This window comes from Papaver somniferum, chromosome 3 (genome assembly GCF_003573695.1).
Source record: "Papaver somniferum cultivar HN1 chromosome 3, ASM357369v1, whole genome shotgun sequence".
In the NCBI taxonomy this organism is placed as follows: Eukaryota; Viridiplantae; Streptophyta; class Magnoliopsida; order Ranunculales; family Papaveraceae; genus Papaver; species Papaver somniferum.
In genome coordinates, this window is record NC_039360.1 from 45,737,643 (window position 1) to 45,757,422 (window position 19,780).

The 19,780-nt window shown below is 35.6% G+C and overlaps 1 protein-coding gene and 1 long non-coding RNA gene across 2 annotated transcripts; one reads left to right on the forward strand and one right to left on the reverse strand.

Moving 5' to 3' along the window:
• Window positions 1-10,992: 10,992 nt before the first annotated feature.
• LOC113359386 (glycine-rich protein 5-like) lies at window positions 10,993-11,310 on the reverse strand. Its single transcript, XM_026603029.1, has one exon. The coding sequence runs from the start codon at window positions 11,308-11,310 to the stop codon at window positions 10,993-10,995; it is 318 nt and encodes a 105-aa protein (XP_026458814.1).
• A 1,191-nt stretch (window positions 11,311-12,501) lies between these two features.
• On the forward strand, window positions 12,502-14,729 carry LOC113361218. Its single transcript, XR_003365010.1, has 4 exons — window positions 12,502-12,609; window positions 12,701-12,727; window positions 13,013-13,900; window positions 14,073-14,729. It is a non-coding gene; the product is annotated as an uncharacterized LOC113361218 (long non-coding RNA).
• The last annotated feature ends 5,051 nt before the right edge of the window (window positions 14,730-19,780 follow it).

Sequence of the window (19,780 nt, forward strand, 5' to 3'; positions counted from 1 at the left end):
AGCTTTCGCTTTAGCCAAATTCATCTTTACCTAGTGACGAATGTCATGTTATGTTTCAATCACTTTGAAAATTTCTCTGACGAAAAATGGTCTGTGAATAACGACTATATAACGTTCTCTGAGAATGTTTCAATGATTGAAATGAGAGTTTAGATTACATAACCATTGGTAGGATATAAGAATTGTTGTGGAAACACATATATGTATAAGTCCTTATTCCTTGAACCAAAGTTTACGAACTTTGTTGATCAAGAGAAACGGAATGTGGCGTGAGCCAAGTCCGCGAACTGGCGGAAGTTCTCGATCCGAGAATTTCTGCTGGAGTTTGTGAACTCCTTCCGTGAGCTTAAGTCCGCGAACCCAGTCCGCGAACTTGAGTAGGTTATATCTAAAATCGGTTGTTCTTGAACTCATGTTTATATAAACTAAGGAATGCTTTTGCAAACCGTGGATATAAAGTTCATGAACTGATTCGAGTGAATCAAACCGTTTTTGCTTCGATTGTGTCTTGTGTAGTTACATAAGATCTAATCATTGAACAACTCTCTAACTAGTTCATTTGAGTCATTTGAACTAGTTATGGTGAAGAAAAATATGGTTGATATGAAAGTGATCATATGGCTAACCATTTGGTTAACTATTGTTGAACCAACAAATGTACAAGTTTGGGTACGGTTACACAAGCCTAGAAACATGCATTTCATTTGTGTGTAACAAGCTAGTTTTCGATCTAACGGTTGAAAGATATTAGCTTAAATCTAAATCAGGTTTTCATCTAACAATGAATATTGAATGCTTTGTTACCAAGCTAACATTGATTGCAAACCCTGATTTGAAAGATTATATATGGGAGAACTCTAGCAACTGGGAAACCTAATCCACACACCTTACGTGTGATACTAGTTGTGCTAAGCTAGAGTCGATTCTCCTTTAACCTTTGGTTTCTTCTTCTAAACTAGGTTAACGACTTAAAGACTTCATTGGGATTGTGAAGCCAGACCGATACTACTTTCTCGTAGTTGTGTGATCTGATCTTGTTGTTTCTATCGTACGAGTACAATTGTAATAATTGGATTGAGATTGATATCTCCGATAGGCAAGATATAAAAAGAAATCAAAAACACTTTGTCTCATCGTTTGTGATTCCACAATATGTTTTTTCGCTGCATCGATTAAGATTATTGTGAGGTGATTGATAATACTAGGTTTTTCTTCGGGAATATAAGTCGGGTTTATCAATTGGTTCCTTTTCACCTTGATATATCAAAAGACGGAACAAAACTCGTAGGTATATTTGTGGGATACGGATTTATCTATTACCGTATACTTTTCTGTGTGATACAGATTTGTTTATTAAAGTCTTCGACTTTGGGTCGTAGCAACTCTTGGTTGTGGGTGAGATCAACTAATGGAATCAAGTACGTAGTATCCTGCTGGGATCAGAGATGTAGGAGAATAACTGTACCTTGGATCAGTATGAGATTGATTGGAGTTCAACTACAGTCCAGACCGAAGTTAGTTTGGAGTAGGCTAGTGTCTGTAGCGGCTTAATACAGTGTGTGTTCAATCTGGACTAGGTCTCGGGGTTTTTCTGCATTTGTGGTTTCCTCGTTAACAAAATTCTGGTGTCTGTGTTATTTCTTTTCCGCATTATATTTTGTTATATAATTGAAATATCACAGGTTGTGGATTGTTCAATCAATTAGAATATCCGACCTTTTGGTTGTTGATTTAAATTGATTGACACTTGGATATTGGTCTTTGGTACCATCCAAGTTATCTCTCTAGTATTTGATAAAGAATCGTAGATTTCTATTTGCTTGAGTATATATCAAATTGAGAGATTGAGATATAAACTCTTTGATATTCTTTTTATCTAGATTGAGTCTGACTGTCTAGTTGATTCTCTAGAAAGTATATTGGACTTTGTCCATACATATTGCTAAGCGAAATATTGGGTGTGGTTGTTATACCCCTCACTTTTTCAATTGGTATCAGAGCAGGCAAACACTCCAAACCTGATAAGATTGTTTTTGTTCGTTCCTTAAAAATTGTCCCATGGGAAATTTCTTTGGAAAACTTGCTCTTGGCATCTGTAACACACGCCGGAAGTCCTTAAAGATTGCTCCAGAATTATTATGGTTAAAACCCCCGGGTTCACATGATAATCTCATCTCATCTAAAAAGGAAAATTTAGATGATGAGAACTAATCTAAAGGAAAAAATAAAAATAAGGACAAATTGAGGAAACGTTCGTCACGCTCAAGGATATGGACCCTCAACAAGTTAACTCTTGAAATATTTGAGGATTACTATTGTAATGGATCAATTGATAAAGATCTATTTAGAGCGTTCGAAGGCGTTTTTAATCTCTTAGAAAAACTTAATCTTGTTAAGTCTAAGAATCCTTCCAAAAAAGGTTCTGTACATGTTAAATCTTCGAATAATATTGTACATCCTGGGAATCAGAATAATTTTCCTTCTAGCAAGATCAAACGAAGGATAGGAAGCTATGACTTCCCTGATTATCATCATTACGTTGATTATATCACGGGGACTGTTCACACATATCAACCAGAAATGTTGCATGAGAATTCCTCTGCACATTATGCCTCTTGGTAACAAGCCTGACACTACCCCATTTGTATATATCTTGGAATGGGGCAAGAAATTTTTGAGTTGTGTACAGTTTTTTTATTCTCTCTTAGAATATGAAATAAAGCTTTCTACTGCATCCATCGTCTCTCACAAAAGTGTGTTGTCACGGGATGCATAACCTTTGATGTGCAAACGGCTAAGAAAATCCCGTCTTCCTTGTGTGGGTCGTGGTTCACAAACGGGTCCAAGCCCATTTTTTGTCTTATAAAGAAGAAGTTCGCGCACCCTCTTCTTCATCACATGTCCGCGTACGTGAACCTCTAGGGTTTTGTGTGCTTCCTCCATTGAAGTCTTCTTTAAGAAATTGACAGAAAGGGTGTTTAAGATTCACTCCAAGTAAGTAAATTCCTCTTGTTCCTTTTAATTTCTTAGATCTCATGATGAATTCTAAGGGCTCAAAAAGAAGCTCCAAAAGCTCAAATACCTCTAGCATGGATTCTCCTTGTAACCAAAACCCTCTTAGGATTAGTTTTGTGGATGATTCTTGTGCTAGAATTTTTGAAAAGATTTCATCTAAAGGGTTCATCCTAGAAAAGAAATTGGATCTCTCTAGTGGGCATGAAGAGGATTTAGCTTGCTTCACAAAATTCAAGCTTGGAAATATCTTTGATGGTCATGGTCAGGGATTTGATTCTCTCACAAGAATTTTCTATGACAACATTCATGATGTTGATCTTAATAAGATGGAATTCAAATCCATGATAAATAGAAAACTATTTCTTGTTGATAGAGAATTAATTTCAAATATTACCAATATTCCGTTGGGAAATGTGCGTCTTCCTAGACCAAGTGATGAACGACCATCATGTGATGAAATCTCTCTTGGGCTTTGTGGCAAGAAGGTAGCTTGGAATTAAGGAAAGTTTCCTACCAATGATCTTAGTATTGCGCTGATGACATTTGGAAAACTTGGTATCTCAAATCTTTGTCCCTCCACAATTTAAAATTCTTGGTGGAGTCATGAGTTTGCGGAATTGGTCTATTTCCTTGAATCGGGTGTTCAAAGTCTCGATATTTGTGGTTTTATCATCTTTCAAATGACTTCGATGACTTCACCTATCAATATGTTAGGTTACCCTTGCTTGATTGGTCAAATTTTCCATGATCGTGGTTTTGATCCAATTGGCAACTCTCTCGGGGTTGCCAAACCGGTTCGTCCCTGTACCTTCAGACGTATAAGGGAGAATGTGTGCAAAATACAAAGAGATGCTTCACTTAATGATTGTGATCCTACCACCTTGAGCCTTCTTCAAAAAATCCACAAGGGCGTGTGTAAGGTCGATTCTAGGGTGAAGTGTGTGCAAGAACAATTGTCATTGGTTGCAACTAAGTTTCCCGAGATCAAGGAAGAGTTGAAAATAATTCAAGCATCTTGGAGTATTTCCGATGAGGAAGACAATGAGTAAAAAAATGATTTTATTTGCCTAGTAAATCTTCTATTTTGTTGTTCTTATTAGAAGAATAATTAGAGTTTGGAATAGCCATTATTGTGTTTACACATAGCTATGTCCAATGTTTTCATCTTCATGTTTTTAGATTTATTGGTTTAAATTCTAAATTTGTTTGGAAGATGATTTTTGCAGTATTAATCTTTACGGTTTTATATATTGCAAATTTGCTATGGGATATGTGTGTTTACGTCCGTGAACTATGATTGTCCCATACCTTGTCAAAAGTAAAGTCTTTCGTATGTCGATATGCATGTATTAATAAAAGAATGAATAGACTTTTGACAAATACAAAAGTTAAGCCTATTATGTCAATTGTTGATGGAATATAGGTTGAAATCTTTTGTTTGCAAGGATTATGTCTATTGAATGTCTTTATACGAATAGTGATGGAAAATAGAATGAATCCTTGTGTATTCCGCAGTATTGATCTTCCCTGATCCATATTTTATGTATTAATGTGAGGATCCGTAAAGTGTCTTATGCTGAGCATAGAACGACCAAGTTGATTATTTTTATGATTAGCTATGTTGTTATTCCGTGAGGTACTTTATGTCGAGCATATTCAACTAATTAATAATCTTGTTTGGTTATTTAGTTGTTGCTCCATAAGTTTTCTTATGTCGAGCATGACCAATTAAATTGATTACTTTTGTGATTAGTTTGGTTGTGTATTTCGATTAGATTAATTATAGGTTCTCTTGTGATTAATCTAATTGTATGTTTTTAAGTCTCCATAAGTTCACTTACGTTGAGCATTTGTCGACTAAATTAATCATGAGTTCTCTTGTGGTTAGTTTAATAGAATATTTTAGGATTCAAATTTATACTTGTATGTGATTTGTTATGTCCAATAATATCCTTCTTTTCTTTCGAAATTAAGATCGCTCTTGTTGTTCCTTCGGGAATGACATTTTATGGGGGAGAGTTCTAAATTGAACTTGTACTTAATTGCCAAATCTTTGTGGGGAGTGCGGCTGTGGAATATTATAGGGGTTATCTTTTATCTTTACAAACTCCTTGATGAATGCATTTAGCGTCGGCTTTATGATTGCATCTAAATAAGATGATATATTTTTTGCTTTCTTTTGGTCAAGAAATGTCTCTTTCGGAAATTTCATTAGGATCCCGTTCTTGTAGCTTTGCCAATTTTATTGACAAAAAGGAGGAGAATTAATATGTAGTTCACACTACAAATACATATGGTTTTCGGATCATTATGTAAGGGGGAATGGTTTCCATGTGAGATGGAGTATTGACTAAGGGGGAGTGATACATATCACCATAGTATTGTTGTTGAAGTTATGATACAATTGGACTTTGACGCTGTGTAATGATACTATGACACTGTATAACAATGATTGAGAACTCTTGTTTTCTTGTTGTTATAGTTATGGATTTTCAACAACGATGATGCTGAACTTACAACCTTTGGGATCATTGGAGTACTTGGAAGTGACGAAGATTTCAAGTAATTTTGAAGATTAGGCGTATGGAATAGGCGCTACAAAAGTTTATTTATTTATTTTTTGTATTCCATATGTATTGATAGTTTTGTCAGTAAAATTGACAAAGAGGGATATTGTTAGAGCATTGCTCGGTCGAACTCGAATGCGTTTCTATCTCAAGCATAGTGATAAAAACTATAAGTTTTGATTTCTAGTCTACTATAGCTAAGGTCTCGGACTAGGATAGAAAGTATAGTTAAGCTCAAGAACTCCATGGCAATCATCATACAAGATGAAGGACTACTCAAGGAACCGGTGGATCTTCATCGACTAAAAGGTATGTGGAGATTTGAACTTATCTATCACTCAAAAGTGTATTTATCTCCTATCTTGAGACAAAATTCGTTTTGCTATATAGACTTAGATTATACACATTTGCTATTTCGAGCCGAGTTTAACTCGCCTATCTATTTCTCCAAATATGTGTTGGTAAGCTTTCGCTTTAGACAAATTCATCTTTACCTAGTGACGAATGTCATGTTATGTTTCAATCACTTTGAAAATTTCTCTGACGAAAAATGGTTTGTGAATAACGACTATAACGTTCTCTGAGAATGTTTCAATGATTGAAATGAGAGTTTAGATTACATAACCATTGGTAGGATATAAGCATTATTGTGGAAACACATATATGTATAAGTCCTTATTCCTTGAACCAAAGTTTACGAACTTTGTTGATCAAGATAAACGGAATGTGGCGTGAGCCAAGTCCACGAACTGGCGGAAGTTCTCGATCCGAGAATTTCTGTTGGAGTTTGTGAACTCCTTCCGTGAGCTTAAGTCCGCGAACCCAGTCCGCGAACTTGAGTAGGTTATATCTAAAATCGGTTGTTCTTGAACTCATGTTTATACAAACTAAGGAATGCTTTTGCAAACCGCGGCTATAAACTTCATGAACCGATTCGAGTGAATCAAACCGTTTTTGCTTTGATTGTGTCTTTTGTAGTTACATAAGATCAAAGCAATTGAACAACTCTCTAACTAGTTCATTTGAGTCATTTGAACTAGTTATGGTGAAGAATAATATGGTTGATATGAAAGTGATCATATGACTAACCATTTGGTTAACTATTGTTGAACCAACAAATGTACAAGTTTGGGTACGGTTACACAAGCCTAGAAACGTGCATTTCATTTGTGTGTAACAAGCTAGTTTTCGATCTAACGGTTGAAAGATATTAGCTTGAATCTAAATCAGGTTTTCATCTAAAGGTGAATATTGAATGCTTTGTTACCAAGCTAACATTGATTGCAAACCCTGATTTGAAATACGATATAAGGGAGAACTCTAGCAACTGGGAAACCTAATCCCCACACCTTACTTGTGATACTAGTTGTGCTAAGCTAGAGTCGATTCTCCTTTAACCTTTGGTTACTTCTTCTAAACCAGGTTAACGACTTAATGACTTCATTGGGATTGTGAAGCCGGACCGATACTACTTTCTCGTAGTTGTGTGATCTGATCTTGCTGTTTCTATCGTACGAGTGCAATTGTAATAATTGGCTTGAGATATGATATCTCCGATTGACAAGATATAAAATAAATCACAAACACTTCGTCTCATCGTTTGTGATTCCACAATATCTTTTTTCGCTGCGTCGATTAAGATTATTGTGAGGTGATTGATAATACTAGGCTGTTCTTCGGGAATATAAGTCCGGTTTATCAATTGGTTCATGTTCACCTTGATTTATCAAAAGACGGAACAAAACTCGTAGGTATATTCGTGGGAGACGGGTTTATCTATTACCGTAGACTTTTATGTGTGATACATGTTTGTTTATTAAAGTCTTCGACTTTGGGTCGTAGCAACTCTTGGTTGTGGGTGAGATCAGCTAAGGGAATCAAGTACGTAGTATCCTGCTGGGATTAAATACATAAGAGCATAACTTTACCTTGGATCAGTGTGAGATTGATTGGGGTTCAACTACAGTCTAGACCGAAGTTAGTTTGGAGTAGGCTAGTGTATGTAACGGCTTAATACAGTGTGTTCAATCTGGACTAGGTCCCGGGGTTTTTCTGCATTTGAGGTTTCCTTGTTAACAAAATTCCGGTGTCTGTGTTATTTCTTTTCCGCATTATATTTTGTTATATAATTGAAATATCACAGGTTGTGCGTTGTTCAATCAATTAGAATATCCGACCTTTTGGTTGTTGATTTAAATTGATTGACACTTGGATATTGGTCTTTGGTACCATCCAAGTTATCTCTCTAGTATTTGATAAAGACTCACATATTTCTATTTGCTTCAGTATATATCAAATTGGGATATTGAGATATAAACTCTTTGATATACTTTTTATCTAGATTGAGTCTGACTGTCTAGTTGATTCTCTAGAAAGTATATTGGAGTTTGTCCATAAATATTGTTAAGCGAAATATTGGGTGTGGTTGTTATACCCCCACTTTTTCATAAATAGCTTCTACTTCATCAATCATGAATAGCTTATCTCCGCTCCCCATTAACAACAGTAGTACTTTCATCAAACAATAGGAAAAAAAGAATCAAAACCCAAAATAAACTAAATGGTTTCACTTGTAACCAATATTATCACCTTTGAAATTTTAGTATTTTTAGCTGTAAAAAAACTTGAAAATGTCATTTTTCGGCTATGTATGGTCTACCGTAAGACAATTAAGAAGAAACTATCTTCGGTTGTGTGGGGTTTCATGAGAAAGAAAGGAAGAGATAGACAATGCATGTGAAAGGGGACAGAGGCACCTAATTTCCTACTGGTCCAAACAATTCCCTGGCCTTGATCTTGCAATATTTGATTTCCTAAGGATCGATAGATAGTAGGTTCTTGGATAAATATAAAGCCAGTACCTCACCTATTTGGGACTTGTCTACACACAGTTTTCAAAGACATCAAACTCTCAAATTTGATGCATGCTTGAGCATCTGGTATTTTAAACATAGCATCATCATCATGAATAGTATCAATCTTTGTTAAACTCATGTCCCAAGAACGTAGCCATCTTGCTCTTATGCCATTATAGTATCCTCTTCAACTGAAAATTACAAATGCTTTCATAAAATAACTAAACTGCTTAGAAAGGTTTCATCCTAAAAAACTATTAACAACATATCAACGCTACGCACAATTGAATATTTACCAGAATGATACAAAATCAGGGGTATGGAAAAATAATATACATAATGTACCAAAACTTACATTCAGATTTTTAAAACAATATGAAAACCAAAAATAAAAACCAATGCTCGTATATGCTTATTAAGTCATTGAGCTCGAGAGAACCTCAGCATAGAATCGATTCCAAATTCGTCATATTAAGCTGTAGGAAACATGGAGTAAACATGAAATAAGAAAAATCTACTATGTGCTTGTAAGTGATGCACCCAATGAAGATCAATGGTACTTCAAGCTAATCATAATCCAGGTTAATAAACTAATATTCTGTCAAGAAAAATATAAATTACATAAAAACTGATTAAGTTTTACCTTGTTGGTACAAAATGTTCAAAAAGATTTTCTTAGAGATCTAGGAAGATGAGCTCGATTGATTTGGCCGGATGATTTCATCTCATTAATTCCAAAGAGGCGCAGAGTTTTTTATTGATTTAGGGCTGTTGAAGAGAGCAGTATCGGCTGTTTTTCGTTTCGTGAAAGTGATATTTAGGAAAACCTAAAATTTATTAACACCGTGAGTCGTGCAAAGAAACCTAGGATTCCTATGGTTCCAAATCTCCTCGTGCGAGTCTCGTTTTGTTTTTTTAGGTCAGAAGCTCAGCGGTGTTATTGGACGAAATATTGGTCTAAATGTTATTGGTGGGGCAGAAGCTCTAAGAAGAGAGCTTGATTCAGCTTTTAACCACATCATAGGAAAATCACCTGAAATCATATTGGACGAAATATTGGTGGTGTGAAAAAATGAAAGTTTTCTATTGGTCTAAATGTTTTTGGTGGGGACAGAAGCTCTAAGAAGAGAGCCTGATTCAACTTTTAACCACATCAGAGGAAAATCACCTGAAATCATATTATTAATGTGGTGAGATGACTAAGAAGCCATTCTGTGATAATGTAATCTCAGATTTTGCGTACGTGTTGACATTCTGTGGCTGCATCAAGTAAATTTCTGGATGTTAGACTTCTTTTACAACACCTGCATATTTATGATAGCCACAGTGAATTTTTTTTTCACTAATGTATTCTTCGGAACACACACAAAATTTATTATAGAGAAGTTTTAATTACACAAATACAATAAAGTTGAGGCCATTTAAAGACTTAAAGACCTAGATAAATAAAGCTCCCACATTGAATGGTGAGGAAACCCTCGCTTTTTACTGGCCGAGATAGGCCTTTTTTGAGTTTTGTGAAACGAGCGTTTTGGTGAGGACACTTGGCAACATATGATTGGTTTAAAAAGTATAAGAAAATATAAAAAAAGAAACCAAACTCAATTTGAAATTGGCGAGGACACTTGGCAACGTATGATTCGTTTAAAAAGAATAGAAAAAAATAAAAAGAAACCAAATTCAATTTCGAATTCGCGAGGACACTTGTCAACATATGATTGGTTTAAAAATTAAAACTCAAAAGGAAAACCTAACCTAACGTGTTTGGATTTGGAAATCGAGTATCTACCGTATAAGGACTCTTTTTTTCGAAATTAATATATAAAGGGAAAAAAATCCATATATTTTATGCGAAAATAAAATGAAAAAATAAATAAAATATACACATATTCTCCACATATTTAATGTGTTTACCCGCCACACCAAATCAAAAATACATCGCCACGGGGCGGGACGAAGCCCCGCACACCAAATCAAAAATGCATCTCCACCGGGTGGGGTAAATCCCCGCGCACACCAAATCAAAAATGCATCTCTACCGGACGGGACAAAGCCTTGATCACACCAAATCAAAAATGCATTCCCAAGGGGCAGGGGCGAAGCCCCACACACACCAAATCAAAAATGCATTTTCACAAGACGGGGCAAAGCCCCGCGGCCCGCGCATACCAAATCAAAAATGCATCTTCACGGGGCGGGGCGAAGTCCCGCGCACACCAAATCGAAAATGCATCCCCACGAGGCGGGGCGAGCCCCGCACACACCAAATCAAAAATGTATCTCCATGTTCGCCCGCGCACATCAAATCAAAAATGCATCTCCACGGGATGGGGCGAAGTCTTGCTCACACCAAATCAAAAATACATCCCACGGGGCCGGACGGGGCGAAGCTCTATGCAAACCAAATTTAAAAGAAATAAAATAGTAGCACGGGCACAAATCTAGTCCTCTTTATTATTAAAATCGAAGTTATATTTTTACTACAGGGAGTTTCTACGTATACACACTCACATTTTGTACATCATATAAATTGCTATTACATCCTTATAATCAAATTAACAACCTCCTCCTCCTCCGCCTCCTCCACCTCCCAAACCACCACATCCACCTCCAAAACCCAAGCCTCCACCAACTCCCCAACCCAACAAACCGGAACCTCCCCGTCCACCTCCTACACCTTGCAAACCCCAGTTTCGCGATCCACCAGCCGCATCTCCAGCTACCATACTTCCATCAGTATTATTTTCTTCGTCATGGTTTCTACTTTTCTGATTACTAGTACTCTTGCCGAATATTAGTGTACAAACAACAATTATCACAATAGATATAGTGACAGCTCCCAAAACTATGTAGGCTATGATAATCTGCTCCATTTGCTTAGTACCCCTTTCAGATTGGTACCCCGTAAATGATTCCAGAAATCTTTTTCTTTGTATATATAATCTATATCTTCTTTGCCACGTTCATTCTGTGGACTTAGCAAGACGTACGCGGTACCTTAAACTACATGTATACGCAACTAATTAAGATATGCTTTTTTTTGGTATTGATATTTGACTAAGAAGTCTAAGATTACATTAATAATAATTAAGAGAATAACACCGATGAAGTTGAACAACTGAAATGGTTTACTCCTCCTTGAAGCCGAAGCTAGTCTTTTGGCCTATTGAGTTCGACCCTCATTATCCCACTCTTTCTATAGACTGGCAGGACCGCAGGAGCAACTAGCAAGGGTCTTAGTGTGGGCCTGCGGGCCCTCGGTGGTTTCAAGATAAAGCAATTGTAGTGCTTTATTTGCTCTCACTCGACACTCTCATACAAGCTCACTTGTCTATCTAAAAAGAATGCAGCAAAGAAGAGACAACGATGGAAAAAAAAACAACTATTTCATTTAAAAAGATACGTATGCTGCACTTTTTTCATTGGATAATTATGAAATGCAGAGAATATTCAGCAAGGAGTTATTTTTAAGGAAGAAATTATTGTTTGCTTGGGGTGTAATTATGGTTTCTGATATGAGTTGGAATAGGACAACCGCCTAGAGCTTTATTTGAGTTCTAATGCTGTCGGCGAGACAACAGACACGGTCAAAAATGATTGACCTGCATTGATGACTACCACTTTTTTTGTTGCTGTGACGATCTTTTCACTTATTTTCCGAGCTTTATCACTCCAAAGACACTACATAATAATTAAAAAAACAACCACACCATAGATCTCTAGGCCTTAGAACTTCGGAGCTTCTCTGTTTGCCTGTAAAAGATTTGTACGCTTACATATTATCGGCCAAATAAGGATAGATATACATTACATATATCTATTCTCAGGGGACTTTCATAAAACCCTTTAAACTCCTAAGTCATATAAGACTCCACGTCGTGCGGTGAGAATACTCGTTTTTGGGTGAGCGTCCCTGTCCCCTTGAAAATTCTCCATTCCATTTTTCCTCAAATTATATGAATGTAACGTTAAATATTTTTTTCGGTTAAAAAACGGAATAAACACACCCGAGAAAAAAATATAAGATATAGACTTTCTCTTCACGCCGAGAAGAGAAAACTGAAGCAAACTAAAACCCTAAAACTCGCCTCCGCCTCTCTTCGTTCTTTTCTTCCAGAGCAAACTCTGTGTCTGCCTCTCCACCACTTACACATCTCTGTTCAAGTTTTACGGTAATCTCTTCATTGATTTACCCTTTTGATGTTACTAATCTCTTCTCGATTTTGATTAGTCTGTGTTTGGTTTTTTGTGTTCTATATGCAGGTGTGATTCTATTCAATAGATCAACCTGTAAGTTTTTTTTTTCCTTTAATCCTAACCCTTTTGTATATCATGTAAGTTTTTCTGCGTCTTTTCTTCTTTCTATTCTAGCTAGGGTATTATGGTTTCAATTAAATCTTTGTTTCTGTTGATTTTAATGATTCCGTTTTTTTTTTTGTTCTAATAACGTAAATTATGCATTCGGCAGGATTAGGGTATGATGATCTTTACTACAAAACCCTAACCCTACTTTCTGCCTTTATCACGATTTTATCATCATTCATGATATTTGATCTGTTTTCTTTTATTTTGCAGGGAAGATTTGTTCTGCATAGGACTAGGAGAGATAAATGCTAAGTCAAATTAAAACCATTAATCTGTGCTGTAGAAGAATTACTTTCATCAACACGCGAAAGATTTTGTAATCCGAAGCTTATTTTTTGTCACATACCATTTTTTTTAACGTGCATCATTGAATATAAAGTACCTAGAAACTGATGTATTATGGTTACATTAAATTTACCCATGTGCGAGAAATCCTTCAATTTTAATGAACTTGATTGTTGTGCTTTTGTTTGGTGATATTGGTGCAGTTTAGCATCGTGTTTGTTGTGTATGAAGTATGAAGAAAGGTGCAATGATGGGTACAGAGGAGTAACAAAAAATGACAACGCAGCAACGGTATCACGGTTCAATGATAGTCCTATAGTGCCTGTGGAAGATAGTAATCAAACAATAAAGAGTCACTCTAACCTTTTCTTTTTGCTTTATAATAGCCATTGTTGTTTTTCCATTTATATTTTTTTCTTTTTGCTTTATAATAGCCATTGTTGATTTTCTATTTTTTCGTGTTGAAGAAAATGTAGGTTTAAAGTGGTTGATAAACAGCAAAAAAAAAACAGCCAAATGCAAAACACAATAGAATTGGCTAAAAATAAGAGCTCCTGACATCAAACTAAACTGAGAAATCAGTGGTGTGCTATTGAGAAATTTTATGTTGCTTTGATGAATATGCAAAAAAATTATCCATCATATCCTTTTTATGTCTCTATTGGCATTCAGTCTTCCATGGGTAAGTCAGCACCAAATGGGTAGCGGTAGCTTTCATTTTTCTATGGATCATAGGATCATGGGTACTGCAAATTGAATGGAAGAGAGTGGCTTGAAGTTGGTTTTTCCAGGCCTGTGGTGACAACTTTGGTGGTACGCTCCGCTTGACCTTGCTTTGGCATTTCACTTAAATACTTATGTAGTTATGTTAGTTGTCTCTTCTGCTTCATATCTTTTGGCTACTGTGTTGTTAGGAGAACCATTTCGCTCATGAAAACTAATCTAATTGCAGCTGAAACACTAAATTTAATATGAAACATTTCAGGTTAGCAGCAAACAATCTTGCTAGCCAGTGCTAAATTCTTTGAACTTGCACGATAATGACAATATCTTGCTCGACATAACTTCAAAAGACAAAGAAGGATTAAGAAAGGTTAGCCTAATATATCCTGTAAGAATCACAGATGACTTCAAAAGCGTATAAAAGGTACTTGGGATTTAACCATCTAATTATCCTTTACTTGTAATACTACTATAATGCATACTTAGCAACAATTTTATAGTTAAATTAATTAGACATGTGAAATCTAAATTGGATGTATATAAGTGAATGGTTATACCAGACAATTTTTTTGAAAGGTAATAACGATGGGAATCATTGTGATGCGTTGTTAGATAGTAATTCCTTGCTATCTTAGCTCAAATGATAGAGGCCTTCATCCATATGGCATTTAAGTTTAGTCTTTGTGCAAGGGCTGCTGCAAATACTAAGTAAAACTCTGTATACATTTAAATTTATGTTTCGGTCGATGCTATATACTGCAAGTGTTTGCAGGCTCGGGAAAATGTTTGCGCATTAATCTGAACTTAAGATTTGGGTGCTTATTCCTATGCTGTTGTAGGTGTTCGTGGATAAAAACAATGACGACATGCTTACCTTAGCTAGAATATTGCAGCAAGGTGGCTCTCGATGATTTAGAAAAATCAGTATTTTGTTCAACTATTTACAGTTTATGCATGGTTATTTGTGGTTTATGTTGATTAGTAGCGCTTGGATGAACATCATCAGTCGTGTGATTACTTAATTAGGCCTAAAACCTTACTTCCATATGCTAAATGCCATGTTTTGGCTTTTGGTAGGGGTGGTATATAGTGCTGGTACATATATAGGTGTGGTATGTATTGATATATTTGGATTCTGGAAGCTTGTGAATGTTTTGTTAGCAAGGAAAATTTTGATGGAAAATTCGTTTAAATACCACGGTCAGTGACTCAATATCCGTTCACTACGGTCTTTTCATGTTCAGTGGGAAGCACCATTTTCCCATAGAATTACACATTTTTTAAGGCATTCAAAGCTCTAATTAATAAATCACATTTTGTAAAGAATTACACAAATCTTTACAGCATTTTCTCAAATTAGTTGTTACAACTACTACGCCGCTACTTTGAACGGAACTACTTAGTAAGATGCACCCAAAAGATCCAACTAATAGTTTAAAATGGATTCAATTGCGGCTTTTCTTTCCATAAATCAAAAATGCATTGGGGCGAGACGGAGCCGAGCCACACCCAATCAAAAATTTTAAGTGACACGGCGAGGCGGAGCCGAGCCATACCAAATTAAAAAACTTAACTGACGAGGCGGAGCCGAGCCATACTAAATTAAAAAATTTAAGTGACGGGACGAGGCGGAGTCGAGCCACCCCAAATTAAAAATGCACGATAGGACGAGGTGAAGCCACGTCACACCAAACCAAGAAACATGGTTAGAGTGATATCCATCTGTTCTTCTCAAATCAAGGCGAGGCGAAGCCGCCACACCAAATCAAATCAAATCGGGACGGTGCGACACAAAGCCAAGAAAAAGATGTCCGATACGTAGCAGACATGCACCAAATGGTGGTGGATGGTTTAGGGGTCCGCCCGGTGCATATCACGGGCACAAAAATCTAGTTACACTTATGGAATTCGCAGACCTGCAAGGAAATTTGTAACCCATGGGGAGAGTTCATTGAGATGCACGTTTCTTCTGTGAAACTTCAAAAGCTAAACAGATGTGTTATCAAAGTGAATTCTTATTTGTCTGATATTGCAGTTACAATTTACTTTCAAAATAATTGGTTAAGTGTGGAATGGATTCATGGCTTTAATCAGAGGCATCAAGATCATAATCACGATCTAGTTCAAAAACCGAAAATTAAATCGGTTCAGATCTGTGATTCAGAAGATCGTCATTCACCGGATTTACAGCAACAACAACCAACTCTTTCCTAATCTGATGTGGTCAAATCTGCGACAATTAATTCAGTGCATACATATCCCTCATTCTAGCCAAAGAATAAGTCACCAGTATTTTCAAATTCAAACAATTCATCTTACACGTCGGATCCGACAGTAAGGAGGTTGAAAAAGGTTTGGAAAAGGGTGACTGAGCTTCAACTATGGGGCAACCACAAAACAGTTAATACCTCAGCTGTTGATGAGAATGATAAGGAGGGATTTATTGTTTAGTCCAGAAAACCCGACCCAGGTTACTGGCTAGTCCAGCGCCAAAAAATATTTACTTCCTAGTCCAAAAAAGTTTTGAAAAGAGTAAATTTACTCTACTAACCCTAGTATATAACATTACGTATAATAATACATATGTTACTACATATTACATATGTAGTATACTTGTATACTAGTAGTAATTAGTAGTTACTAGTATGTAATATGTAGTAATAACATATGTAGTATGTAATATACTAGTAGTAACTAGTATGTAGTATGTAGTAATAACATTTTTAGTATGTAGTATACTAGTAGTAACTAGTATACTAGTAGTAATATGTCATGTATTGATACTACATATTGATATGTAGTATGTTATGTATTGATACTACATATTGACATGTAGTATGTTATATATTGATATTTAGTATGTTTGATATGTAGTATGTTATATATTGATATTACATATTGATATGTAGTATGTTATATATTGATATGTAGCATAGTATACTAGTAGTAATTAATAATAACTAGTATGTAGTAATAACATATGTAGTATGTAATATGCTAGTAGTAACTAGTATGTAATATGTAGTAATAACATATGTAGTATGTAGTATACTAGTAGTAACTAGTATACTAGTATACTAGTAGTAATATGTTATATATTGATACTACATATTGATGTGTAATATGTTATGTAGTGATACTACATATTGACATGTAGTATGTTATATATTGATATGTAGTATGTTATATATTGATACCACATATTGATATGTAGTATGTTATGTATTGATACTACATATTGATATGTAGTATGTTATGTATTGATACTACATATTTTACTACTAGTACTAGTTACTACTAATTTACTAGTATACTATACTATAGTAGTATACTAGTTTAGTATAGTAAAGTAGTTACATAATTTACTAGTAACAATAAGATATTTTTGTTACTACTAGTACATTACATATTAATATGTAGTATCACCGTATTGATACTACTAGTATGTAGTAATATACTACTAGTAACATTTACATGTGTTGATACTAATTAGACCTGGAAGGGTGTTTTAGGAATTTATATAATACACTTTATGGTCTCCACGAAGTTTTTGGAATAGAGAGTAAATCTTTTCCACGGGTGGACTAGCAATTAACTGGGTCTGCTAGAACTGGATTAGCCAGTAATTCGGGTCACTGTAAGAAGTAAAAAACGGATTCGGGTCATAATATGGACCAGATGGGGAAAGTGTTGCCAGTTCATACTGACTTCGGTTCATTATCTAAGAGTGGAACTCCAGTCCATGACCCGACGGATAATTCAGATCAAGATATGGGCCAGATGGGGAGAGTGGTATCTTTAGGTGCGGTAATTGACCTGGATATCGGCTCTACATCATATAAGGGTGGAACTCCTGCCCATGATCTGAATGTTTCTGAACCGTTGGATATTAATTTTGTGCTGTTGGATTATCTTTCCAATTCAAATTCAAATTCAATTGATAAGTCCAATAAAATTTGAGTGTTAATATCAATACTGTAATAGAGTCATTATCTCAAAGTGGCTCAGTGGCGACTCAAAATCATTTGGAAATGGGAGAAAATAATCTTCAAGCCTCAATTAAACATCAAATAGAATTTAATAAGAGCATGGGTCTAAATACAGAACACCCTTTGATGTTAGTGATTAGTAAGGATCTGTTATCAAGACAATCCAAACCTAATGTGGAGATGGAGATTCCTTTAATGGAAGACCATGATGGCTTGGCTGAGTATGATAAAGAGGAGATAGCACTAGAAGGTGAAGAAGGAGGCCAAATAGAAGCGGTGAAATGTTCGGTGGAGTTGGAAAATAATGAGGTGAAAGCACTTTTCAATCCAATTGCATCCAGGTATGATAATGTGATTTAATGGAACACAAGATTTTAAGTTGGAACATTAGGGGCTTAGACCAAGACACAAAGATAAACGCAATCAGGAGTGCAATTGCTAAGAATAATCTTACAATTGTTACTATTCAGGAGACTGAAAGAGAGTTAGTAGATGATTTTCTTATAAGATCTCTTTGGGGTAACAACAATTATAACTATGTTTTCTTAGCTTCTGAGGGTGCTTCAGGTGGTATAATAGTGACGTGGAAAGATGGAATTATAGTCATGGAGGATTGATTGGCGCTTTCACAGTATCCATCAAATTTCGGAATGTTGCTGATGATTTTGTTTGGCTCTTTACGGCTGTGTATGGAGCTGCAGAATCAGGTTATTACAATCAATTTTGGCAGGAAATTAAAGACATAAGAATCTTATTTGATGAGCCATGGTTAGTGGGAGGAGATTTTTTAATGCTACTTTGCATCAAAATGAAAGGAATGTGGCTGGTGGAGGGATAGCTAACAGGAAATCTTTCAAATCTTTGTGAACAAATTTTCTCTCATTGATCTTCCTATGGAAGGTGGCAGATTCACTTGGACAAATTCTCAGAACCCTCCTATCTTGATAAGGTTAGACAGATTCTTATTATCTCCAGATTTTCAAGAGCATTTTCCTGCTCCAATGCAAGTGAGATTGAAAAGACCAATCTCGGATCATGCACCCATTATGTTATGCTGCAATTCAGGTGAGAAGTTCAAGCCTCCTTTTAAGCTAGATAACTTCATTTTATCTCATCCTGTTTTTTTGAATAATCTGGAAATGTGGTGGAACAATTTGGTTTTTTTGGGGAAACCAAGTTTTGTCTTTGCAAAGAAGCTGCAAGCTCTTAAATTTCTAATTAAGAGTTGGCAGAAAGCCACTTTTGGTAATCTGCAGACTAAATTAGATAATCTAGAGCTTACTATTGATGTGTTAGACAACTTAGAGGAAATTAATGTGCTTGATGAGGAGGAGGTGATTGCTAGAGAACAAGCAAAATTGAAGCATGCTGAGCTGTCTATGACTTTGGCCAGGAGAATTGCTCAGAGAGCTAAAGCAAGATGGATAAAGGATGATGAGTCTAAATCAAGTTACTTACATCAACTTGCTTCTTTCAAATATTAACATAATAGTATAAATTGTTTAAAGATTGAAGGAAATTTTTGTTTTGACAAGAACAAAATAGCCGATGAGACAAAAAGATTTTACTCTTCTTTGTTTACTGAGAAGTTTAGAGCTAGACCATCTTTTTATAATTTGGAAATGCCTACTATATCTGTTATTGAGAGTATTAATCTTGAGAAGCCCTTTTCTGAAGAAGAAGTTAAGAAAGTTGTGGACAATTTTGGAGCTAATAAAAGTCCAGGTCCTGATGGTTTCACTATGGAGTTTGACAAAATTGGTTGGCAGGTAATTAAAGGTGATTTCATGAAGGTTGTGAAAGAATTTGAGAATACTAGCATGATGGAATGGAGAGTGAACTGTACAAATATTACTCTAATTCCCAAATGTAATGGTGTTGTTTCATTGCATAATTTTAGGCCTATAAGTCTCATTGGGAGTATTTACATGATCATATCTAAGATCTCTGCTGAGAGATTACAAGAATTTCTTCCTTCTAT

Excerpts from the sequence above, each read along its gene's own strand:
- LOC113359386 (XM_026603029.1), bottom strand. The coding sequence starts at position 11,310 with ATGGAGCAGATTATCATAGCCTACATAGTTTTGGGAGCTGTCACTATA.